Raw genomic sequence first — 27391 nt, 5'->3', positions numbered from 1 at the left:
TTCTCTATAATAGAACACACTCCCAGTCTGTCACCTATAAAAAAGTTAAAATGAATAAAATAAAATTAAAGTGAAAAATAAAAAAAAAATATATGCAGTAAGCTAGAACACTGACTGCCCAACTCCATGGGCACCTAAAAAAAAACTGAGGAGGAAGAGGCGGGGGTATTGTAGAGGGGAGGGGTCTGTCAGCAGTGCTAAAGATTAACTAGCTAGGTGCCAACTCCCCGTGCTCCCCTCCACAACCCATGGTAAGCAGTGTCCCCCAGACTGGATGAAAGAGAAAAGTATTTCCTGTTTAACCATAGAACAAAAAGTTATACAGTGTGCCAAACTTTGCATTTTGGCTATATGTAATATAAATATTATTTATGATCTATATATTTCATATCTACTGGCACGTTAACCACATTTCGACTGCAGGCTTTGTGTACTACACTATTTTATAGATTCTAAATTTTTTAATACGATTTTCATGTAAAAGGTACATACTTTACTGCGTCTCCATTGAGGATGTGGCTGAGGTGTCCCAGATTTATTTGTAAGAATCTTGTAGACATGCAGCTATTTTCCCCTGTCTTTCCTTCAAAAAGTGGTGCAGCCAAAGCTCAAAGACAGCCCACCCAAATGATGTCACAGGCAAAAGGAGACACAAGAGGTCAGCTGCAGGTGTATAGTGTACACTACAGTGTCCCTGGTGTGAAGGAGGGGAAATGGGCTTCATGTTTAACACCTGAGTAGCTCTAGGGCACTAATCAAGTGTTTTTTGATTCATGTAAAGCACTCTCTGACATGTATTTTCCACATAAGGTATAATTTTTTTATTCATTAAATTCTGGCAAATTGAGCTTTTTTTTTTTTCATTTCTTTGGCGATTTCATTGGCACTGCTGAACTATGAGGTGTTCGCAAAATAGATCACTATATAAAATTACTGCAATCGTTTTCTTTATACATATTACTTTGAACGCTACATTTTGGCCTACTGGTCCATAACACAGCCGTATAATACTCATGCTCTGTAACATTTGAAAGTATGCTTATATAGAAATATGCAGACATTTTTAAAAACACTTTCCACTTGGAACTGTGGATTTCAGGGCAGTAAACCCCTAAAAACAATAACCTGTTTGATAGATGAAAACATAATTCTAAGATAAGATACATTTAGGTTAACTAAGAATGCATTACTAACATGTGTTTAGAAGAATGGATTCACTTTGTTGTAGTTAAAGGTTTCTGACAAAATGGACTTGTCTCCACTAAGAAATCCAGTGCTCCAAATCTATAGAACAAAGCTGTATCCTTGTACAACAGAAGACATTCACGGGGAAGAGGAAGTCATTCATAGCTCCAAGTACCCTTGAGCAGAGCGTGCAATGTAAAGTTCTGGTGTCAATGTGCAAAGTATCTGCAAACCATCTGGTCTGTGAATTAGAAGCACCTGTCCGCTTGCCTGCCAAAGAGCAGTAAGTCATTTGTCTTTGAGCCAAGATCAGGTGCTGTAATCCAAACAATTAAAACCACAAAGAGTTGCTCAGCTAAACAGCCAAGGATACAATAACAAAACAATAAAAACAAATTCCTACACAAAATATTAGACGGAAATTGAGAAGGGACAAGGTCCTCAAGGGGTTAATGTGAAATAAACTACTGAATGTTGTGCTTCTAAAAAGATTCTCCATTTAAAACCTGCCCATGAATTACAAATAAAAACCAGAAAGAAAATAAACAAGCACTAAGGGTTTAAAGTGGAGAAAAACACAGCAAGCTTTTTGTTTGTGCCAAAGTCAACACTGTTGATCTGAGAAGTAACAAGCACAATTTGTTATGTTAATGCTGTGGCTATTTATCATTTCTGCTCTTGTTTTATCCTAGCCCTGCCTGAGACGTGGTGGCTTGTTGCGCACATCATAGAGGTTGATGACCTTGCAGTGGGTTCCCTCAAGATGTAATGTTTTGACAAATCAAATATAAACCACAGATGGTTGAATCTTTGTATACTGCACAGGTTTGGAATACTTGCTACAAATACAGCCTTTCAAGAAATACAGGGAGGAAAAAAAAATCCATATTGATAAACCTTTTGACCTATATATCAGTTTCATCTCTACTTGTCAGCAGTTTGGAGTCTTCAGTCAGCCTTGACAGGGCTTAGTTTAAAGGGCAGTTATAAAATGTGTATAAATCAAATATTATGTGCAAAACCCAGCTCTTTGACAGAGACAAATTTCATTGCGCTCATGATATTAACTTAAATGCAATGTTAAATCCACTGCTGTAATCACGCTTGAAGTGACAATATGGCTCCATACACCTTAAAATGAAAAACCAGGACACCCCTGTAGCTTGAAGTTGATTCAGACCATACATTTAATCTTTAGGGTATTAAATTAAGTAAAGTAAATAAATAAAAAAGTAAGCAATGAGGTAAAGTTTAGTAAAGGCAACTATGTCCCTTAAGGAGTCCATGTACACAAACACATTACTTGTGTTACAAACATATATAAGGTGGTTTTATATATTTTTGATACATGTGTGGCACAGAAATGCCTTTGTGCTGTTTGTTGTTGGTGGCTGTGGGTAGGGGTGGGGGGGCGGGGGGTATTTTCATAACTTTCCATTTAGGAGCAGATGTCTCGCTGTGTGCAAGGGAAGATTAAATTATCAAAATTAAACCTTAAAATGACCTTTGTACCATTCACACTCAAAGCCTCAAGTATAGCATATTTAGATAATTCTCATTTAAATAATTCAATTAAAATAATAAAAAAAAAACAAAAAAAAAACAATGCATATATAGGTAGTGCAAATATAAAAGCTTGCCAAAAGGAATTGACAAATGTACCACAGTGACAACTATAAGAAGTCATTCAGGCAAGTGGAGATTTCCACAGACATATGGACTATCTGAGGCACAGGGATGGGGAAGAGCAATAATGCCAAGAAATGTGTCTATTGGATGTAAGCTACTATACAATCAGTGGAGGAGCCAAGTAATATTTGGGTGTCATCTGTTAAAATGAAGCATAATATTCACAATAAGACAGATGTAAACATGCTTGCATTTAGCAATTCTGGCAGATGAAAATGTGATAATACGTCCCTCTACCAGCCCCTGCCCTGTCTCAGCACTCTTACCTCAAACTCCTTCACCTTTTCCATTGTTATCAGGCGACGAGACGTGTGGCTGGAAAGCATCTGTTCACAGTTGCTAATAAGTTTCAGGCATGGATGCCGGGGTACAACCTCCTCTGTGTATCTACAATTATGCAATGAACCATGAGGAATTAGTCTTTCAAGAGCATTTCAGTCCACACTAACACGTCTTAATAGTAACAGAAACACTAAAAAGATTTACTGCAACTAATACATTTTGTGAAACATTAAAAAAAACAAATAGCAGGTCACACCACTGCTAGAGGAGACAAACTGGCAATGTGCAGAAAATATTGTATGTATTCTCAGGAGTGAAAAATGGCATAAATCAGCAAATAACATTGGCAACAATTGGAGAGAAATAAATTTGCAGGGCATAGTTGTACATTGGAGACTATTGCACTGCCACCAACCTGCCTCATGCCGCAATGATGTTATTAGCTCCTAGTGAATTAATCAGCCGAATATTGGTTAGGTGTCGCTCATTCTATGATTCTGTAACAATGAATGGGGAGGTCACTGACTTTGACAACCCAAACAAGGTCCAAGTAGAAGGTAGAATCTCATGCATGGTCAATATTTGCATCAGAAAATCTGCCAGATACACTGTTAACCAGCAATTAACAAGAAGTAGATTATTTGAATGCACCAAATTAATTTTTCTTTTTGGTGGATTGAGCCTAACAAACAAAATCACTGCTGGGAGCAAAACTGAACATATTATGAGTCATTTATCAAGGATAAAACTTGCACTCAGCTACACAACAAAGGTAATAATGTCCCTCACAACATCTGTAAAAAGTAGGGACGTTTATTCAAGTTGCATTTTAGGTCTAGTAACCTTAGACAGATACACCTTGAAAAGGCTTCTTATTTTCTCTCTGTAAACTGTTTTGCTAAGTTTTACAAGGAAGAAAAAGTGAATGTTACAGCGACAAAACGGAGTAGCTTATAGATTACAGCAAAAATAATACAGTTTGGGGGGGGTCAATACTCAATACACATACAGCTTAGCTGGCTATAGAATTCTCTGATAAGCAGCAACTGCTGTATACTTTGATAATCAGCAACTACCCATTCAGGATTCTAAACCCAAGTATGATGTGTGTGCTGGATAGAGGCATTTATAATCATGTCTGATGTAGTTGTTTAATTTAATATAGCTCCCTTTTAGAATGGTAAAGAACTTAGCATAAAAAAAACAATATTAATGCCTTCGCTCAAAACATTTACTTGCTGATGCTGCAATATTTTAAGTACTACTTTTGGAAGGATTTATCTTCTTTCCACAAAAATGACCTCAGTTTAAATAGACTTATTCATTCGTTTCAAGCCTAAACAAAACAGAAATACTTTGGGATGACAGTCGTTGGGGAAGGAGAAATGTTAGACTTCTAATTAATTTTACATCTTAAGTCTAGGATTTTCTGTTTCTGAGAAGTCTAAAGTATGTCTTATTCAGCAACGTTCGTGGCCTTCCCTTGCTGTTATAATGTTGTCTGTTTTCTGGATTTGCTATCTGCACGTTCTAAGCATACCACATTCAGACCGATTTCTCACTCTCAGCAATAAACCAGAACAAGCGCCTAATCCCTTTATCCAATACTTGTCAAACAATATTAACTTTAAAAGCTGTTGAAAATGAGTGTTTGGTTTTAAAATATGGCAACTTGTCATAGGGTGAACTTCATGGAAAAAAATAAAACCACTGCCAGGTTTAGAATTAAGGGAGCAAAAAATCTGCCCTTTATACGATTATGGAATAATGACACTGTCACGGTCTAATACATGCTCCTAAGTACTATGCCTTAGATTTGCAATGACAACCATATATACAAGTATATAATAATAGTAATAGTGGTAATAGTTAAAATCAGCAGTCAGTCTGCAAACAGACTGTTTAATAAATGCCACACTTGAATCCTTAGAAAGTGCTCCCTCTTTATTCCGCCAGGTTAAAACAAACACCAAAACTGGTATTATTACAGCAAGCTGGCGTTATAAAGAGGTTAACATATGATGAAACTCAGATTTAATTTTTTCTTACATAGAATACACATTGTGATAAATGAGAGTGGATGGGGACAATATTCTAAATAGGGGGGTTATATATATCTATACACACAGGTTTTTACTTAGTCATGACTCATGTCAACTTCTTAGTAATCTTCAGAAACGCATGTCAAACTAATGTCAGAGGGAAAAGTTTAGAATGTAAAACAGTGAGGGACACTACCGGTAATTATAATGGGAAATGCACATATTCTGGGGAAGATATGATACAATATGTATATAACGATGGAGTGGATTACAATTGTGCTATACAAATTGTAACCATGGGCTCCAAATCTGCCTAAAGGTAGAACAGACCTGATGGGCGAATTATTATTATTATTATTATCATTTATTTGTTAGGCGCCACAAGGTTTCCGCAGCGCCGCACATAGTACAAACAGTAGACTATACAGGGTATAACAGTACAGAACAATAAACAAAAGTACCAATACTTCAGAAACTCCAGGCAGGCAGATGCAATAGACACGGAGCAGAAGAACAGGTAAGGAGACAGGAGGGAAGAGGGCCCTGCTCATGCGAGCTTACATCCTAAGGGAGGGTTAAACAGACCAGGCACAAGAGGAGCCAGTTGAGGGAATGGGAGAGAGGGGAGAATGAGTGGAGAAGATGGGGGTTAAGTGAATGGTTGGTAGGATGGAGGATATTTTAAAAAGTGGCGACAGCTTTCTTTGGAGAGAGAGGGGGGCGGGGGGGACATTTTTTCTTGTATTCACGTAATGTAATCCATCAAGAGTCAGCGTTTTTGTTAATCTATTATTTATTCAAAAGTGGGTGTAGTATTGCAATACAATGAAAACTTGGAAAAATAGATGGCATTTTACAAGTGTGGTCTTGTCAGTTTCACATGTAAAAAATCCCATTCTTTCATTTTTAGTGCTCAAATGTTATATTTATTCTTTTATTATTTATTTTAATAGCATTTTTTTCCTTTAACATATTTAACAGCCACACAGTAAAAACTGGATTACAAACTGTATCTATAATACTACAATTCATATATGTGCTATTGTAAGACGGTAACATTTGAAAAAAAGTGTGAATAATGAGGTTACTACAGATCTAAAATGTAGTCTGCCAAGTGTGATAATGTATACAATGAAAAGTGGTGAACAGCTTTGCAAAAAAAATAATACCATAAATACATGTTGCTCTATTTTTATATCGTTGTAAAACATTTAATGTAAATCTCTCATCTTGAAAGTGGAACAATATTAAACATCTATAAATGTTTACTGTATGTTGTCACTGTTTTATTTTTATCATAAATGCAGGTGATTAGTGAAGAGGGTACTAAAGGCATCAATTACAAGGCTGTGAACAATAATATTGTTAAAAATTAATACCAATGCTCATGAATTTTGTTCACATGGAGGTAGGTTTAGCTGGGTACGTACTTACGCAATTATCGTGCAGATCACACAATTCACGACCACTTGGTTAGATATTACTAGAGTGTGTACATACCCACAATCAGGTTTTATTGTACCAAAACACATTGCATCAGTTGATTTTGATTTTCTAAACTTCCTAAAAATCTCACTCACTGATGGAAAGACGCTGGGCAAATGTGGAAGTGTACGCACTCACGACTAGCAAAATAGGGCAGATATCTGTAGCGTGTGTACAATCACAATCTTTTCAGCAGATGGTTATGAGAGATGAAGATCTGAAGGTAACTTGTGTAGGTGTGTACGCATGAATCGGCATGCTCATCAGGACTTTCAATCATTGATGAAATTGTTAGAGACGTTGCATCTTGAGTATTATTGCGTAGGTGTGTATCCAGCCTTAGATAAATGTTTCACAACCCTTTTTTTTTTTTTTTAAACTATGAACACAGATACAGAGACAGAATACCCAAACAACGTACACATTAAAACATTTTTTAACCTTAGATTTATCTGAAAATTTAAATTTTTCTTATATTTGGATGTCATTTTTCCACCACTCGCGGAAAAACAACATCAAATTATTATTATTTAAAAGATAACTGGAATTTAAAAAAGGAAATTGCCTCTATATCACCATCAAGAATTAAATGCCATAGATCATTACATTTTTTTCCTCCAATGTGAGCATATAAAAAGTTAGGGAGTTTTTAAAACTGCCTATATAATATTGGATAGGGAAGGAAACATTTAGGCGTTCTCCAATTTAATCACTCCTTTATGACCAGAGGTAGTTAACATTTTTAGCTGCTTTGGGCTGATGCCTTCTCCAGGAATAAAAAAAAAATTAAATAAATTTCAAAAGCCTAAGTAAGCAAATGTTGTATTTTTTTCAGTATTGATAAAGCTTTTATTGGTAGTATATTGAATTAAACATATTTTTATTTTATGGGTATTTTATAGGGAAAAAAAATAAACCCCAGAAACTTAATAAACATTGTTTAACACCTAGATCTCACAAGTATGGTTTGGTCTAAATAGTTTGACATATATCGAGTAACATGTAATTTTTAGAAGTGTTCAAGGAAAGGCTGTATGTGGCCCAAAAGTCGCCTGCTAAAATATAGAATTTCCGCATGCACACCTAAAAATATTTTTCACATACCTTTATTTGCAGTGTCTCAGGTTTACTGGGAATAACTTAATTTACTCTATTGCAAGTAAATTTTAAATTGTTTGTTTATTCTTCTGAGGCAAGTGGGACTCCCTTTTGGTAGCAGAATGGAATATTTAAATTGTATGAAATTAAAAATTAAGACAAAATGAAAAAGAAACACACAAGATTTCACCAAAGGTTAAATTCACACTAATAATTACGTATAGGGTTCAGTTTGGGCTATTACTGACAGTGGAGCACCAACAATAGTGGCATGCTTGGCAGAGCATGGTCGCCATCTTTAATGTCAACTTATAAATGGGGATTTAGAGATATGGTATCCTCAGAACGTCATTTATAAGCAGTCCATTAGTCAGGAGTCGGATCTTTGTTCCTAAAGGATAATTCCACTCAAAACTGAATATTCAATTGTTGGTCAAATAGCCTAAATGTTAATTACCTACTTTCCAGTGCTCAAGTTCTCCAGCTAAATAAAATAAATTTACATTATATTTAAACTGATATTACAGCATGTAAAACATATACTCTAACAACAGAGGGTGATGTGGCAGAGCTACAGAACTAGGAGCTACAAGACCAAGAGACTCAGAGGTTTGACTTCACAAGGGTTTCTTCAGAACAAAGGAAAAGTATGTCAAGCCGCATGGTAGAAAAATACAGAATAGAGATAGCAGTGCCTGTTTTAGAGCAGTATTCTTTCCTGCTCTTTGAAGTCCTTAATCACAGCTAGTGACTAATTTAGAACAATCAATGTCTTTTCCCACCTACAGTAAATGTGGGACAGTACTGATGTGAAACCTTGTTGCCCGTAGAAGGGTTTAGGATAGATTGCTGCACAGCGAGAACAAAATTACAACTATATTTGTGACGTGTGCTCTTTAGCAATAGGTGCACGTACTCTTTATAAACTTCTCTGTAACTGCACAAGGGTTACAACTGGAAGAATGTTAAAAATTCAGACATAACAATGATGTCAACGTGAGATTAAATAAATAATCTTCTTTGTAGTTTGATGCTATCTTTCAGACATAGACGGTTATTGCTTCTCGTTAAAACTTTTCCCGTCTTTCGCCAATGCTGAATACATACTGCTCTTCACAAGTAATGAGGTTTGCTTGGTGAAAGTCAAAATTCAGGAATTGTGCCTAAATGATATGTTAAAAAAAAATAAAAAATAAAAGCTGCAGGTGCACTGAAAATAGTTTTCATGCAGGAATAGGCCATTGTAAGGACATTTTTAGTTTCTGACGACAGTGAACAAATTGCTCCTATGGGGTGAAGTTCATACTGAAGTGCACCTTTATCTTAAAGTATATTAATACCCAAACGTTCACAAGCTATAAAGTGATTTAGGTCAGGACTTTACATCATGTTTTAATAGTTTTATTTATTTTTTTATTAAACTGCATCAATTTGTAAGTTTTGTTGCTTTTGTAAACTGTGAGTGTCCCGTACCAGTTTAACTAATGCTTTACAGAATTATTAGGACAAACATGAAGGCAGTACATTGCCGTTGTTTATGTAACTTACTACTGTATTAATAGAATGCACTGGAACCTACCACATTAATTGAGTTGGCTCCCCACTTGGTTATTACCAATATATATTTTATTCCCTCACTTGTTTATCATATTAACATGGACAACCTTGAATAAATGTGCACCTCGAATGTATCCCGTCACAGACATTAGACTTTCAGCACCCACCTTTGCGGATATGAATAGATGTATGTCACAAGATTTCCTCTAAAGTTCATATGGCAAACGCCCCTTTTCCAAAAACACGTCCGATAAAACTACACAGCAACAATTACCTGTGCAGCTGGCAGACTTTTAAAAAGAATAATAAATCATTGCTGCTCAATTCTATCATTTTAAAAGAATAATATAATAAAAAATAGCATGCAATGCAAGTGGCAGTGAAAGTTAGGAGAGTACAGCAACCCCCCTCCTCCCTGGCACCCCCAACAAAAAGGGAGAAAAAAAAACAGAAGAGGAAAAAACAAACCACAGACATATTTGAAGGAGTATATTGTGTACATGTGTATTATACTCCAGTGGTTGTTTATTTTTCATTCACAATTCAATGTAATACTCTTTAGTCATTTTACCAGATATTTAGTAGTCTGTGCTGAGGTTACAACTTTCAGAAAGTTACATTTCTACCAAGAAGTTGCAAAAAGAGTTATCTGTTCTCTGATTGGCTGGAATATAAAGCATGGGAAGTGCATGTACATGATGAAATGGTCTACAGTGAGCAGTCCCCTCTACTGACATGTAAAGGACAATGCAAGGAACAATCAGAACCTGACAGGGATGAGGACAGTAAATGATAGAAGAGAGGATGATGATAATGTTACATAACATTTTTCTTTCATGATGTGTATACAGTTACATATAAAGATTTATGAATATTTCAATGTTTTGGCTTTTCATATAAGAAATATTTGTGCAGTTTTCTGTAAACTTGTTTTAAGATTGAAACCTTACTTCCATCTTTTTAACACTGGATTTTAGTTAGTGAATAACACTGTTCCAATACATTGTGTTTTACCTTAGCCCAATATAATGTCTACATCAATCAGCACTAAGAAAATGGGAGGCATATAGAACACAATCGCTTAATTTAAAAAAACAACAAAAACCACACAGCCAGTAAAGCGTACTTTGTCCCTAATTAACACTGTGTGTGTTAATGTTTGAGGTTTAGAATGTTAATGTGCATTTACTAAGTTAGTAATCCAAATGATTATCGAGCTATGGGAAAAAAAAATGATCTATAGGTAAACACATTGTATGCAGAAGACACCTACTGTTCCAGTACATTAGGAATGCAAGACACTGCTATCATAGTTTCCTAGTAATCATCCTGTGGGAACTCCATTGCTAGTCCACACTTTTAAGGCTTGTAATACACAGATAACTACTGTATTATGAATGACATAATACACAACACAGTACAGGCTATTTAATTCTTGCTCTCAAATAGTCTACATGCCATGAAGTGCATCTGGAGTGGTGAACATGCCTAAGTGGCACCTTAAATCTTGATTTACTACTTAATGTTTCCAACTTGTGTATCTGGTTTAAGTTCAAATTCTTCAAGAAACTGGTGTCATACTGAGAAGTCAGATTAAACCAAGGTTTCCAAATCTTTTTGGAATTGTACCTTCTGATTTTCAGAACCATTGTGCACCACAAAAGCTAAACTGACATATTGGGGGGTATTCAATTGTTGCTCCTGACCGCGAAAAAACGAGCGCATTAAAACTATTACCGTTTATACGGTAAACTTGCGCGTAAAAACTGTTAATACGGTAGTTTACTCGCTGAATTTCATCTCGCTGCGAGATGAAATTCAGCGAGTAATTACCGTATAAACGGTAATAGTTTTAATGCGCTCGTTTTTTTGCGGTCCGGTGCAACAATTGAATACCCCCCATTAAGTGCAATAATTACAACAGCGTAGCCACCAATCATCCCCACCCCTGTTGCACCTTTGATTGGCCGGCTGAGGGCGTATTAAACTCCACTCAAGCAACAGACAGCAGGGGTTGTCTGTGAGGCTGGGGATTTTGCAAATAAACCTTTTTAAGAAAAGTTTGTTGTTTTCTGGTTGTTTGTGCAGACTTTTTTGAAGTTTCAGTGTCTTCTTGGTTGCTGAAGAAAGGGGATTTTTTTTATATACTGTACTTTTAGCAATCTCTGTGATTTTGGCAACTATACATTAGAAGAAGGGGCACTGTATATGGTAAGATTTTTTAAATTAAAGCTTGGGAGGAGCCTGTCCAGCACTGCGGACCCCTTGTGGCTCCTTATCAATAAAGGATAATAATGATAACCATTTAAAATTACCATATCCCACAATGCAACAAGAATCCATTCAAGAATCCTGAATGCGATTTTATTTTACAGCATCTCCTGCTAGTTTACAAATCTGGGTAAGTGCACAGCTAGGTTCAATGGTCAAAAGATCTTCAGTTTTAATGCAGATCCTCTATTTATACCTACCTTTGAACTACTTAGCACTCCCCCCCCCCCAAACCTATGTGTCAGCAGGGAGGTCAGACACCCCTGCTCCAGTGTTCTGTCTGTTAATGTGTCCACTCGAGAAGTCAATAGTAGACCAGACAAATGCTCAAAAACTGCAAGAAAAGATGTGCATAGCTGAATGAAATCCTGCTGAACACGTGAATAATGCACCAACACTTCACAGCGTCCTCAGCTGTTATGTGTATATCCTTGTGTATTTGCACTTCAGGAGTTGGTACATACAACCCTCAGTGACCTGAAAATATTACAATAGGCACAAACACCATAGTATAACATCTAAAAAAAATACCTCAAGTCACTGGAGACATGATTTAGTTGTTTGAACACATCATTAGAAAATGTACACTTACTCTGGCTTGTAAACAGGTAACCAGTAGACAAGCCTCCCTCCTACAACCAGAAACTCTGCCGCAAAGTTCAAAAGGTCCAAGAAGATGTCGTTTAGATGATAGGTTAACTGAACAGGAACGTGACTTTCTGGACTGAAAGAAAGAGAAAAAAAAACCAAGTCTTTCGATGGGATATTTTCTCATCCTAAAACAAATCCGCAAAAAACATATTTCAATGGAAGACTTATGGAAACAGTCAAAAAAAATAGCAAAACCACAAACATCTAATTTATTAATCCTAAATTATTAATATAAACGAGTGATGTAACTTGCACAACATGCTATTGAGAACCTTGTTATCAACTTAATCAATATTATTGTACAGTGGTAAAAAACACCAGATGCAGAAACTGAAATGTTCATGTGAAACATGACGGCAAACTACATAGTTCAATGTTATCATGACTCGCTTCTCCAACTGTACTAAAGTATAAAAACACAAAAGCTCACAACTCTACAAGTGTGCTGCGACAATGCAAGCAGAAAGCAAGGCATTGTGTGCTAGCTATGGTTGATAGAAACATGACCAGTGATACCCTATATGCAAATCCACCACTGTGCAATGACAGAATACTTAACAAGCACCCATCATCTAGACACAATGGAGGAAGCTATCTGCAGGCTGAATACTCATGAGAATGCAGCTCATCAATTCACTAGAAACCCAGGGACATGACTGAGGCATTTTATTATTAATAGGATGCCGATAGGTGGCGTTTTCATGAATATGGCGGCCTCCACCATGCGATTGGTGCTCTTTTTACACCTTTACATTGAGCAAAGGGAATTGCGCTTTTTATACTACATCATTTTGTGTTGATTGCACATCACTGTAGCTTTTCATGCAAGGCTAATCCTAAATGTAGCAAAATGGTTAATCTGCAATTAAACACAGAAGAGCTGCCTTCTTAATGATTCATTGAAGAAACCAGTCTCTGGCATGTGTTACTACACAGGCAGTGATCATTTCATCAGTGAGACTAATTCCACTTGTCCCCCACACACACTGCAAGGAAACCCTGCACATGGGTAGAAGTTCATTAGGTTACTTACAACTGGTCCGTCTTCATGATTTCTTTCTGTGTGCCGGTTTTTCGAGTTGACTCCCGAATGCCATAAGGGGCTACACAATAAAAAAGAATTATGGTCATTCTGCCAATAGTATGTGAATGGTGTATTTAGAAAACTCTGCGTGATTTTGATTTCTGTCAGACCTTACCACTCTGATTTCTTTTCATTTTTCCTTATTGGAATGCATTTCAAGGTTTTTAATTTTCTGTCAGCTTGTGAAGACAAGGTCATGGTTCGGCCAGAAAACAGCCCCCGCCAGACAAAGGTTTTTCAAACAGTGAACAGTCCCAGCTGTTATACAGACGTATCCCTATTATATCTCCCACCAGCACTATTTAATATCTGTGACTTCATCAGATAAACACGTCATCCACTACAGACATAGTTTGGCTCATAACAGGTGTTCATAAGACTCATTTGTGCAGCTTTGGATAGACTGATGTCTAGATTGTTTTACAGGAACATATGGTTATGTGCTTAACTGTATGACACCTTTAAATTTCTAATAAAAATATTACTTGCAATTCAAGCACACAATACAATATTTTATGTGACTGTTCTTAACACCAATACTTGGCCAACGGTACTATAAAAAGTTAGCTTTCTTGCATTTACATTATCCATTAAAGGTCATAGAGCATAACTAAAGGCCTGAGCTGTGACGTTCTCCAGCTGTAGTCAAGTTATAAATCACCCTTAATTCCTATTTTAATGTTGCAGACTTATTATTTACGGATATAAAACTAGTCCAACCAGCATTGTATGAACCCCCCCCACCCCAAAAAACCCCAGCTAAACCACACTTTTCTAAATGCTTTAGATCTGTCACACCTCTTCTCATCTGTCCTCCATTATCTAAAAATATGATTCTTCATGTCAACCATGTTCCTCTACTTCTCGCCAAACATGTTATCAACTTACGGTCTGTTATAATTGCATCAAATAGTGGCCCTTTTCTCCAGATGGGCTTGGATGCATCAGATACCAGGACATCAAGGTAATGTTTCTCTAATCCGTACTGACGCAAATTGGCTCTAATATTCTCATCAGGCCCTCTCCACTTCTGGTTCATCCTGGTTGCTTTACCTGGTGGAAAGAAGGATATATCATAAAACTACAGACTAGGTCTTGCTGGAAATTGAGGAATCAAAACTGAAGAGAATGTGCTCAGCTGCAGCTGAAAAACAGACTTGAAACAACCTGTTTTCCAGGACCAGTTGTACCAAAATAGCAATGTTTTGTTAATCTCACTTTAGCATGAAACTCTTGAAAGCCTTAATGTAATAAATGTTTCCAGCGAGCAGTTGTACAGTTCTGGTAATAATTACTGCGTACGGTTCACGACAAACACTTCAGACTGAAAATTGCACAACACAGAAGTTTTTTTTACTGTATTAAGCGAACAATGATAACTGATTATTTAACTGTTGGCCTAAAATTTATAATCATCAAGAACAATGTAATTCTGCCCCATATTTTGGAGGCTATTAAAAGAAAGGAGCATAGATCACAAATTGTTTGCCCTGGTAATTCGCTGAGAAAAACCAGCTTCATATGAAGACTTTAGTTTATATCCTTTGGCATCCAACATCTATTATTTCAGACAGTTACAAGACTTTTTAATGACCTAATGACCCTAAAAACAGTCAAAAGATTGCTAGATATAGATATAAATAAGTGGTAGTCACTCACCCCGGCCATGGACTGTGTTGTAATCAATCTCAGTGCCACACACATAAGCCCCAAAGTGTGCACAAGGTACCAAAAGACCGCCTGTGGGAGAAAACAATCCAAAGTCACCTGCATGCTGCTGGCACCCTTACTATTGCCTTACACAATGAATGATGTTAGTTTACTTTGCAAATCCTAATGGGTAATATACATTCACTATAAATGCACATTTACAATCAGACTATACACGGCAAGAAAGACTGGTATTATGAATGTGATTGCTATAAGGAGGGAAGACTATACATGGTTCACATTTTAACCTACATTCATACAGACTAAAAAATAAGGTTTCATCATCTGTAAAGATAATGAAAAAACAAAAAAAAGAAATATCAAAAACGATCATTTATGTCTAAATCGGATTTAGACATTGGATCTTCTTAAAGTTCTCCAAGACAGTGGAGGCATTTAAGGAAATGTGTACGCCTCATACAAAATGAAGATATTTGCCCAATTTGCTTATAGAAACAGACCCAAATTATAATTAAAATAATTAACAAGTGTTTTTATGTCTATTTATTTTATATAGTTGTATACTGCATTAACTGCTGAAAACTGTTTTGGGAAGATTAATATTTTTTGTTCAAAAATAAAAAAAAAATAGACACTTTGAAAATTGTATATTTTCAGAATCTCAAATATTCCTTTCAGCTAGATGCTCTTCATTGCATTGCTACTCCTTACATTTACTTGGCAGTTCATATTATTCCATCCAGTCTTCAACTCCACTGTTCACTTTGCAAACACAAAAAAGGGAAGCCCACCCAGATACATCATAACATTGTCTATGTGATTAATACATAAGAACGCAGGTGCTGACAAACATGTTTATATATATTTTTGTATAAGGAAATAAAACCATATAATGAGCTGATGAGAGCAACACTTGAAAGACGGAAGACAATTAAGTGTAAACTTCCCCAGATTTGTCTTCCATTTGTCAAGAACTATAAAACTGCACATATGAAAGAGGACTTTCTAAAATTAAAAAAAAATAATAAAAAAAATTATAGCCAACATGGCAAATTACACCCATGACCTTTGCATGAATGTATACAAATAAATATGTAGATAAGGAATGTCTTCTGAAAACTGTAGCAAAGTTAAATTGCTATCCCTCCTATCCTACCTAGTCTACACACTTCTGTTCTGTAATGTGCAGCTTCCACATGTGACCCAGGCATTGTAGCTCATGTGGGCCAAGCTTACATGCTTAAGACAGCATGAATATAAACTACATAAATGTAACAGGATTGACTACTGGTCAGTATGGCATAAGGTGTAAAGCAATTCTGGCAGCATTCATTTATGATTAGTTAATGGTAGCTCTGAATACTTGCTTACTGCAACAATATTAAAAAGAAAATGTTGTAGTTGTACTGCAGTGAATATGAAACATAAGGCTTCCACTCATGAGTCTTCTAACATCCTATACAAGACTGCCCTCTTGTGGACAAAAGTGTAGACAATCACTCTCAGTAATAAACAAATTAAGTTACAAAAAAGAATAACCATTTAACACAATTAGCTAGGGACCTAAAACACAATTACAAAACCAGGCTTAAACAAAAGATACCAAGTGAGATATGTATTTGTGTAAATCAGAGGTACAATTGAAGTTTGGTGCTACTCAAATTACAGACAGAAGTGCTTATGTGCTAGTGATCCCAGGGTCTGTCTGGGAGTGGGTGATGTCAATCCTCTGGGATCCCCTATTTTCATTCCAAAGAGACCACAATAGTTTCAGTTTTCCATATTGCAGAGCACAACACCTCTGAGACCCAGGGGTTGGAACACCCCACCACCACATAGGAACGCTATATGTGGGGTAACTGACTTATCATGGGGAAATGTCATTTTGCATAAATACCAACATACCATACTAAATTGGCCTTGCATCCAATGCAACCTGTACAGACATCATCCTTCTCCATACAAAATAAAACAAACAAAATATTGTTCCCACTTTGTTACTGTCCTGGAATACAGTTATACTGGACTCATAATCCCAATTGAAAATGACCATTTTAGTGTGTAAATCAGGGGCATCCAATATGTGATGCAGTGTAGATTTTGTTACAAGTTACATTTCATGCTTGCTGTATTTTTAATTTTATATCATTTAAAATTTTATTTTGTCGCAAGAACCTCACTGAATTACGGGGTCCTCGTCCTTATTTTTGCATTGCATGTAAACTGCTGCAGTGTCTGGTCTATATCTCTGTTAGCCCACCCATGTTTCTACATTTAACTACAACCATTTGCATTCATCATTAGACAAGTGGAAATCCCAAACCTGCCTATATACTGAATAAAAAATGTACAATTCACAATATTCCAATCACACACTGATTTTGTATGTCCAAGGAAAACCTTGCTGATTGTTTTACTTTACTTTATGGAAAGAAATGGCCATCTGCTTAGTGTCATTATAACTGCTGATAGCACTGGCACTTTCATGAAGCTAATATACGGCTCTATAGCATAAATTAAACTTATTTCCAGTTTTAAGTAACTATGCTCCTCTGTGAAAGTATAAGTGTGTCTTTTATCCCTCACCAGGAGCTGGTAAACGGTTTGGAGCTCTACTCAAGGTAAATGAATAACTTCAAAAAACAGGGACATAATTGTGCCTCACGAAAATACAAGAGGATTGCCCTATGAAAACAAGTAAAAGTTATGTAAATTTTCACTTAATGTGTCTCATATCTTTTCAAATATACAGATTTACACAATGTTACAACTGGGCTAAAGTGATGTAAGCTAAAATGTATATTTATGAGACAAGGTGGGATTGGGTAACAGTAACTACAAAAATAAAGTTCTTTTTATAGAAATGGTGTACAGCTCAAGTTAAATACATAAACAACTACTCCAAAAATGATCCCCCTAAGTTAAATGTTTATTGAGGATTTTTTACTTGTTTATATCTATCGTTTAAATACAACTTGGAAAAAAAACAACTAAAATAATTGCTTTTTGAACATGCAGTCCAACAATTTTATTTTTCTAGAATCTTACATCCATAACAAAAATTTAATCGAAGGCCAAAATTAAAAACTGAACCTAACTAAAAATCTGCCATATGCATTGTTAAAGAATCTAGCCTTATTAAACAAAATATATTCGTTACTTTATTCTTCTAGCCATCAATCAATGTAGGATCCACTAATCCCAGAAGAAGCAGGACTAACAGTCAAGTAAGGTGTCTACGCATTTAGCTAAAACTATGTTTTGCCTCTTCTTCAGGTAGGACAATAAAATATAGAAATGTTATGATAACTGAAATGACATTATGCTGGAAAACTGCAGGATACTTACCAGTGCCAACAAAAGGATCAAACACCACATCATTGGGTTTAACTCTTGCGTGGTTTGCCATAATGAAGGACAGGCCAGCGTCCATGCTGGTGTTTCCAATAAAGTGTCTCTTTTTTACGCTATAGGAATCAATCAGCTCCCTCTGTCCATCAGCAATCTTAAGAAGATAAACATTTATCAAACTGAATTACAGATATATTGCTAATTATATGCATCAGGCAATTATTCTCCATTTGACCATTTTCTCAAGTGCAAGTACAGCAACTGACAAATATGGTGTCTGTGATCCCATTCTCCAGCAAAACATGTTGAGATGTTATTTCCAAGGTATCACAATGGCTTAAGTCCAGGTACTGCCATGTGTCCAGGGAAATGGGTTATTTATCTGTTAAGCCACATCCTTTTCACCAACTTAATCTACAAATAAAATGGCACTATGACTGTCTGGCAGAACTTCAGCATTCCAGTGTCCATGACCCTTGCCATCTGTGAGATACTTACTCCCTAACACCAGTTCAGCAGTCAACTGACCTGCTGGGGGAAGCAGAAGTTTGAAAGTCAATGGGTGCAACAATTATTCATGGTGAGCAGGTTTGACAGCTTACCAATCATCTACTTACCAATTTAGGCACAAACAAGAAAGCGCTAGGGTGTAGAAGTGCTTGCATTTCAAACATCTCCTGCCTTCTGACCACTGAGGGGTCACTGTGATCAAGGTGTATGGTAAATGGTGGGGTCACAGACACTGAAAACTGGTGGTTCTAGTAATTGGATGTGGTGGGTGCCCCAGTACAATTTTAGTTTGGTGTAGCGTTCGTCTTTAATTATGCTCTACAAGTGATGAATGAAAAATAAAATGTCGTCCTACTAAGTGTGTTAACACTCCAAGGAAGAAAACATTTTATTTGCTATCAAAGGTTCATAGGGGGGTATTCAATTGTTGCTCCGGGGCGCCGCCGGAACGAGCGCGTTAAAACTATTACCTTTTATACGGTAATATTGCGCGTAATTACCGTTCATACGGTAATTTACTCGCTCAATTTCAGCTCGCTGCTCAGGGAGCTGCGAGCTGAAATTGAGGGAGTAATTACCGTATGAACGGTAATAGTTTTAACGTGCTCGTTCCGGCGGCGCCCGGAGCAACAATTGAATACGCCCCATAGTGTTTTTCATATTATTTCTGTTACATTCCAAAACATTGGGATCATTATTGTGTACAATAATATCTGGCTTCAAAACTACACTATTGATTGGCCACTAGTCCAGGTGTACTAATCTAAAGAATCAATTCCAGTCCTTGGAGTGCCTTAGATAAAACAAATCACCTATGCTAAAAGAGTTTACCATATTAAATGAAGAATAGTGTTGATTTGATGAAAAATAAGGTTAATCTCATGAACACACTGTAGTACTCACCCACCGGCCAAAGTAGATGTGTAGAGGCTCTTTAGGCGCACTATTTGGATCTGGACCATAATCTTCCAGCACGTAGAATATATGCTCAGCATTCTGTAAACTCACTTTCCCTTTAAATGGTAGGAACTCCATTGCCTGTTTTCATCATTTGAGAGCAATACTTAGAAATGTATTCACAGCTGTTAAATATTCATTACAACCAAAATTTAAATGCTGCCATGACCATGTTACTTCACAGCAAGTGTGAAAATAAATTATTGAAGCAGAACCCAAAATAATACTTTCAGTTCAAGTACAAAACCAGGCGTTTCCTCCGATTTACAATATGTTCAGATTTTAACATCTGCTGACCAAATAGTTTTGAGTATACCATATTTATGGCAATATATCAAAATACTACCTGGGTGACAATCTCAAACAATTTTAGACATTTTTCAGTAAAGAACAGCCTTTTTGTTTAAAAACAAAAAAAAACTATTTCTCCAAAACTGTGGGAAATGTGAGACTTCTTGGGCTATACTTTCCAGTCCACGATCACATACCATTATGTTTTAACTTATTTCCTCTTTGCTTGTTGAAGAAGAGTATATATAAACTATTTTATATTTCATTTTATAATATATGATCAGAATTCTGCCATGCTTGAATCAGAAGGGGCTCTGAACAAAACTCTCCTCCCCCAATACAAATATGAGGTTTGTGAATGCTTGTGCAAGTCTTGAGTAGTTGCTCAGAATTAGCATATGAAATGTTGCAATCTATTTCCTGTGGAAAGGCAAACTGCACCCAGAAAAAAGGTTTTGATCTCATGTAACAAGAGGAAGTGAAGCTCTCTTGGTTGGCTGCTTTGGTCTGGATAAGACAGGCAAAGATAGCTCCCGGAAGCTAAAAAGTTTAATGGAATGGCGCTCTCTATATGGGGTTTGGGAAGGCCATGGCTAGCAGGAAAAATGTTATAATGGAGTTTTGAATGGAAGATGGTTGAATCTGGATGCAGATGTTTAGTATGTGAAAATGAATGTGGTTTGCAGATGGTTAGTATGTGAAAATGAATAATCATTTGTCTTTGGTTAGAATATAACTGAGATATGGGAGTTTGTATACAGATAGTAAATGTGAATGGAATTGTCTAAGTTCAGATAAAATGGAGTTAGTGCAAGAGGTATTTGGAGTTTGTGTTGGTTTCAAAAGTTGGATTTTGGTTTGCAGATGTTAGGATATTTCTGAGATATGGGAGTTTGTAAACTATTTGTTTGTTAGGTTATTTGGTATGGATGGTGCTACATAAACTGCATGACTTGTAATAGTGTTGCAATGCTGTGTAGATAAAACTAATTGTTGTAACATAGGTAATTGTATAGTGTTAGTCTGATTTAAATATGTTGTCTAATAAGAACTGGGCCCTATTACTGTTGCATTGGCAGTAAATTAGGTCATTACAAGCACATGTGGTTAAGAAGGCTGACAATGTGTTAACGCCTGTAATGCTGTACAATTCCTGTGATGTTTAGGATGGATTGTTGTTTTCAATGGTAGCATTTGTGTATGTTGCAAAAGATATTTGGAATAGATGTCTTTAGTGTAATATGCCTTGCTGGCTCTCACTAAATAAATGTCTTGTGTAAAATAGATATTTTTGATGGACTTACAACTATAATACTAGAGGTTTAAAAACTGGGACCTGTTCATTGGTAGTTATTTAGGCCATTGAAAGCACACGTGGTTTAGAAGCCTGGTATGAAGTCAGCAATTTTAAGTATTGTGAGCTGTTAAAAGGCTAATGGAGTTATGTGGTTACAGGGTGAAGCCTGCTACGCTGTTTGTTGAAGAGTGTGGCTGAGATCAGGACTTAGATGCATAGCATATGATAGGATTGTTCAGGAAGTGGTCAGTGGTATAAAGTTTTGTTAGCATGATTGGACAAAATGGCTCCGGTGCTGTGATGCTAGAAGTTTATACGCAAGATAAATGTGAGAATATTTGGAAGGTTGAAATGTATGCTTAAAATTGACCCCCCCTCCGCCCTCCCCATACACACACACACATACACATACACACACACACACACACACACACAAAGCTTTACCTAGAACAATAGGTAACGCTTACTTACCCACACGCCCTTATACACATACAATAACTGGTATATTTCTAAAAACAGGCAATGAATGTAACGAATTGTACAAAAATCTATGCTATACCACCTATGTTAGAAGAGTAAACGAAATCTGTTGAGTTTGTGTAAACTAATGTTACACTTTTATACTGTTTTATAATATACATAAGTTTTGCAATTAGAGTGTTAATTAATAATACAACACATTTTAAATTAAGCTAAATCGTGTGTGTGGATTATCTTGGAGATAAGCATAAGCGATTATATTACTATTGGTCCTGTGGATTTAAGGGAAAATAAGAATTATATATCTTAAGTTGAATCAGAATTACCTTTGCGAGGAGTTGGTTAACGGTAATAGTAATAAATAACGTTATGAAATAGTCATCCTTACATTTGCCAGGCTATTATGGAGATTAAAAACCCATACCCCTAAATTATCACCCTTTTACACTTGTATATGTATTTTTCCAACTTCACATCATTTACAGATATCGTCCATTGAAACTAAGGATTAGTCCCACAAGCCATGCAGACTTAGCCATGTCTTTTCTATCTAGGAATTATAATTCCCTTACAATATGTCCCATAGTGCCATCCGCATTCATACTATCTAGGCAATTTAGGATACAGATTGTTTTCCCCCCTCAATCCTGACTTTGAATGCACAGTTAATTTCACTCAGTACAGTAGACCAGTGTTTCTTATACCTGGTCCTCACAGCCCCCTAACAGTGCATGTTTTCCATATCTCCTTGCTTTAGCACAGGTGTATTCATTACTGACACATTGTAACAGATCCCCAGGTGGTATAATTATTTCCCTTGTCACCTAGAATACCTGCACTGTTAGGGGTCCTGAGGACTGGGTTTGAGAAACACTGGTATAGGCCCCCTGTACTGAAATGCGCTCACCACGGCCTGTCTTAGCTGGAGGTATCTGAAGAGAAGCGGAATATTAAACTCTTCCTACAGGTTGCTGTAAGATTTGAGTGGTCCAGCAATGTGCAACTGTGAAAGTCTGTGTAATTTAAGTGATGCCCACTCTCAGCTACCCCTCTAGTTCCTGTATTGCAAATATGGCTTGAAACAATGGTTTTACATTTGCTCTATACTCAACATGCAACAAGACCTTCTCATGCTAGCCACAATGAAGCCCCTACTGTCCTTTCCACTTTGAAGCCATACTGCCAGAGGTTTGGTGTTGACAGAAAATAAAGTGGGCAACCGGGACCACTCTCCGAGGAAATGAAAGCCTTCAGACAGCTACCCACTCACTATCGTCTGTGCTCTGGGGCAATGATGCAATAGCCCAGGGGTCAGCAACCGTTTTCTATCAGTGTGCCAGCTAAAATTTAGTCAAACCCATGTGTGCCAGTTGTACATATTATATGTATATATTTAATTATTATTATTTTTTTATTATTTTTTTTTTATCATGCTAACAACATAATATTAATAGTATGGTGTTGTGCCTCCCCAATTCAAATTATGCCACAGAGTTGTGACCCCAATTCAATTTCAGAAATATGTATGCAGCTACATTCTTATGTGCTACTACCCTCTGGAGTCAGCACACACATCTTCCTGGAAGGAGCTGCTTGCTACATGCGTAGCAGCTCTGTTTCAGTCATCTTCAGCTGCTTTAGTGAAGGAGCTCCGGCATGCCAGATAAAACTGGTGCGTGTGCTATATCTGGCATGTGTGCCGGTGGTTGACGACCCCCGCAATAACTTAATATAGTATTTAGAAAGAATTGCCCACAGGTATCAGCACTCTTATCCACTTAATACTGCACTATAGTTAATGATATACTATGTATCCCACTCAATATGTAATCCTAACAAGGAAACTAATCTACCCCATCAGCTTTACAAAATACATATTTTAAAGATAAACAAAAAAGAATTACCTTATTAATCACATCTCACGTCTATATTGAACATGTGAAAGGAAACGTTGAGAAAGTATGGCACATCAGTAAAAATCAGTACAATGAAGACAGTAGATTACTTTACTTCTTGGGGACACCACTGATCATTTGCATGTTTTATCAATGTTTTCCCCAAAGAGAGAGAGAAAAGAAAGTTTGCAAGATGATCAATGGAGTCACCAAGAACAGTAAGTCTGGGAGGTTTGAGTGACATTCCACAGCACAATAGTTTTGCAGATGGTGAATGGAATAATCAGGCTGCACACAAGTTCTAGCAAAGAACTAATGATACAGCCGTGGTATCTGATCCTTTAATTCTGTCAGAGACATTTGCTGCACAATGTAAATGTTCAGAAGTGTGTAAAGGTCTACTCACATCTATCTTTGCAAGTTTTTCTATCTGTGTCAAGGCTTTATTGAAGCTATGAATGTTTATTTTGTATGTTGAGTTGGGCTGAAGATAAGGGACCTGAAAGAAATAGAGGATCACTGATTATTAGAACATAGGAATGAGGCATATAACGGTTTCCGATTAAGATATATTCATACCATCTTATCCAAAGAGTAGTTCTGGATTGATTGCTGGAGCTCCGTCAGACTTTTTCCATGACCCCACAACTCAAAGAGTGATCTAAAGAGCAGAAAAACGTATACTTACAATAGCAGGTAAAGCCATATTACCAAACTGAATATGATACTAGAATTAACTGAATGTCCACCATGCACTCTTTTACTCCTTTGCAGCAGGCAGCTAACTTAACAGACAGAGAACCAAACACAGCTTGGCAGACTTGCATTACAGATATACACTCTGTTGATTGGTTGATTCAAACACTGGCAGGGTCAATAGTGTCACAGCAGCTCAACTGCCTGAAGAATTAACTTTTTGTACGAGATTCCATTAGTACACTGATCTAAAGATATGGAAGAAACTTCAGCTTTTGTAATGGGCTGAGGAGGCAAGGCCTGCAGTTGAAAACTAAACAAGGTACATATTTGAACATTTCAGTTTGGGGGCTTAGTAGGTAAAATGTGTTTGGTGTGCATGGGTTTAATGTGCTGCTGCTATGATTGCTGTTTCTTAAAGTAGACCTCACCAACATGTAAAAATCTAAGGAACAGATCTTCTAAAACTGGATATGGGTTGCACATTTTGTTTTAATAAAAATTATTGTTACCAGCAAAATAACTATAAAATAGAAGGGGCAAAGATGGACACTTGATTGAGTGTGCAAAGCATATTCTTATGTTCTTTTCATCCTGTCCTGGAGTTTCAGGGAGTAAAGATATCCACATGAACAATATCTTACATTGACTGAAATGTTCATTATTTTTATCCCTTATGTATATACTTGCAACATATTATGAATCATTTTTACAGAGAACGTTTAATCATTCCCATCAGTCCCTGCCCCAGTGTAGCTAGCGTATGTCTAAATTATCTACCACACAAGCACTAGTTTTAATTTTGTCAGCAGCTAATTAGTCTACTAGCATATATGCTTCACCATTTTATGAAACGGGAGAAAAACATACAAACTCCACAAAGATAGTGCCATGGTCAGAATAGAAAAATAGGGCAGAAATGACAAATACTGCTGCACATCAGACATAAGTGATACATAATTTTGCATTTATTACATAAATCCATAATTTTACAAAAGGGTATTTTGAGGCTGGACCAAGCAGAGCAAAAAAAAGGTATGTTATGAACTTAGTTTCCTTATTTAAAGAGTCCACTTTTAAAACATTAGTATCTTACTGCATTCTGTAAAGGATTGTGAAAACATGGTATGATTTGTGTGGGTACTGCACAGAACAATGACTAACATTGATGTTGGATTGTGACCAGCCGAAAAAGTGCCAACATCAGCACAGCACAGTGGTGGGAAAAACAAATCGGTCAACTCCAGTTAAATTGGAAAAGACCCTTGAGGATGGAAGATGATGGGCCAAATGTAATGGCCACAAACTGATAGCAACAATGCCTAAAAGCAGACCTGGAGAATCTTGTGGGATCCTCTGCCTAGGTCCAAACAAAATGTACTGTTTTTCTCCTCTAAAGATGAACTTTATTTATTGTGAAATTTTCAAGGAATCAAATGTTTGAAGTCTCCAACGGGTTTCTTCTAGTGTGAATGAGACCTAAATGTTTTACCAGATCCCCAAACGCTGCTGCTAGGGAGATTTTTCAGCCATCCCTCATACCAACAATTTCCTACAACTGAAGATTGAATGAAGCCACTTTTCCTGGAAATACAAAAAATATATATCTCTACTGCCTCCTGTGGAGGAAGGCTAGATATGGCATCATTGGGAGGAATCCAGCTTCTTACATCAGCTCTTTTCAAAGTCTACCTGCAAGCTTTGAGGCAGTTATTCCATGGATGGGGTGAAAAGGGGATTCAGTTTTTATTTTTGTTAAAAAAAAGCCTACTTACTGTACAAGAAAGTTAACCAACTCAATCCCTGCACTATACACAGGGCCGCCGAGGGGGGAGCAGGGTAGTAAAAAAAAAAAAAAAAATTCATACTCACGTGATCGCGGCACCGGTGTCCCTCCTCTCTGCTGCTCTGTGCTCCATTCAGACCGTCTGAATGCCGGGTGTGACGTCATCATGTCACGCCCAGCATTCAGTCAGTCTGGAGCAATGGAGCACATAGCAGCAGAGAGGACCAAGAGAGAAGAAAAGGAAAAGGTAAGTAAAGGGAGGAAAACGGGGGGCCTGTCATAGAGGGAATAAAAAACGAGGGGGGGGGCTGTCATAGAGGGGTTAAAAAACGAGGGGGGAGGCTAAAAAATGAGGGGGGGCTGTCATAGAGGGGTTAAAAAAAACGAGGGGAGGCTGTCAGGGGGGTTAAAAAAACGAGGGGGCCTGTAATAGAGGGGTTAAAAAATGAGGGGGGGGGCTGGCACAGAGGGGTTAAAAAAACGAGGGTGGGGTCTGTCAGAGGGGTAAAAAAGAGCCTATTGATTTGATGTGTTAGCCACACCCCAATGGAGCATTTGCCACGCCCCCAAATGCATGACCACACATCCGAAAAAATTTGCACCGCCGCCAGGCCGCGCAATTTTTTTTACCATACTCGACTATAAGGGGGGCCCCATTAATTTGTTGTACCGGGGCCCTGAATTCCTCTTGGCAGCCCTGACTATACAATATATGGTTGAGATAAGATGGCCCAAAGAAGCCCTGCAAAAGTTTGTAATAAAATAAAAGGGAGAGTCCCTTCAATGATCCGCAGAGAAAATGATCTGCAATACAATAATACAAAGAGGTTTAGAAAGTCTTACTTTGCACAGACAGTCCGCTTCATTATTTTTTTTGCCAATTCCTCACATGGAATACTAAGAACACAGAAGGGGGACTGTAAAACAAAAAATAGAAACACAAAGTTAAAACAAAAGTACAGATATGAAGACTTTGGTATCTCCCATCTTCTCCCTCCCATCTTTACATGTTGGGTCATATAAAAGGGAAATGATCACATTTTCACTCCCCTAGTTGATAAGTTGCAAATTATTGTTTTTTGTGCTGCCGTATGTCAGTTATGTAATCCTGCT

General features: G+C 37.0%; 1 protein-coding gene across 4 annotated transcripts in view; it reads right to left on the bottom strand.

The window, feature by feature from the left end:
- The window catches only part of TRMT11 (tRNA methyltransferase 11), a 47610-nt gene that overhangs the window by 7959 nt on the left and 12260 nt on the right, over positions 1-27391 (bottom strand). For 2 of the 4 annotated variants that reach the window (XM_075203025.1, XM_075203027.1), the window contains 10 exons: positions 27122-27195; positions 24376-24457; positions 24203-24295; positions 19780-19914; positions 18364-18520; positions 15004-15084; positions 14233-14397; positions 13294-13363; positions 12202-12333; positions 3141-3261 (listed from right to left, as the gene is read on the bottom strand). In XM_075203025.1, coding sequence (XP_075059126.1) covers positions 3141-3261; positions 12202-12333; positions 13294-13363; positions 14233-14397; positions 15004-15084; positions 18364-18520; positions 19780-19914; positions 24203-24295; positions 24376-24457; positions 27122-27195 — 1110 coding nt within the window. Of the gene's footprint in view, positions 1-3140; positions 3262-12201; positions 12334-13293; positions 13364-14232; positions 14398-15003; positions 15085-18363; positions 18521-19779; positions 19915-24202; positions 24296-24375; positions 24458-27121; positions 27196-27391 lie in introns of those variants that run through there. The other 2 variants (XM_075203026.1, XM_075203028.1) reach the window with 2 other exon arrangements.

This window comes from Mixophyes fleayi, chromosome 3, assembly GCF_038048845.1.
Source record: "Mixophyes fleayi isolate aMixFle1 chromosome 3, aMixFle1.hap1, whole genome shotgun sequence".
Taxonomy (NCBI): Eukaryota; Metazoa; Chordata; class Amphibia; order Anura; family Limnodynastidae; genus Mixophyes; species Mixophyes fleayi.
The sequence above is the reverse complement of the archived record's forward strand: the minus strand, read 5'-3'. Positions and strand labels throughout refer to the sequence as shown.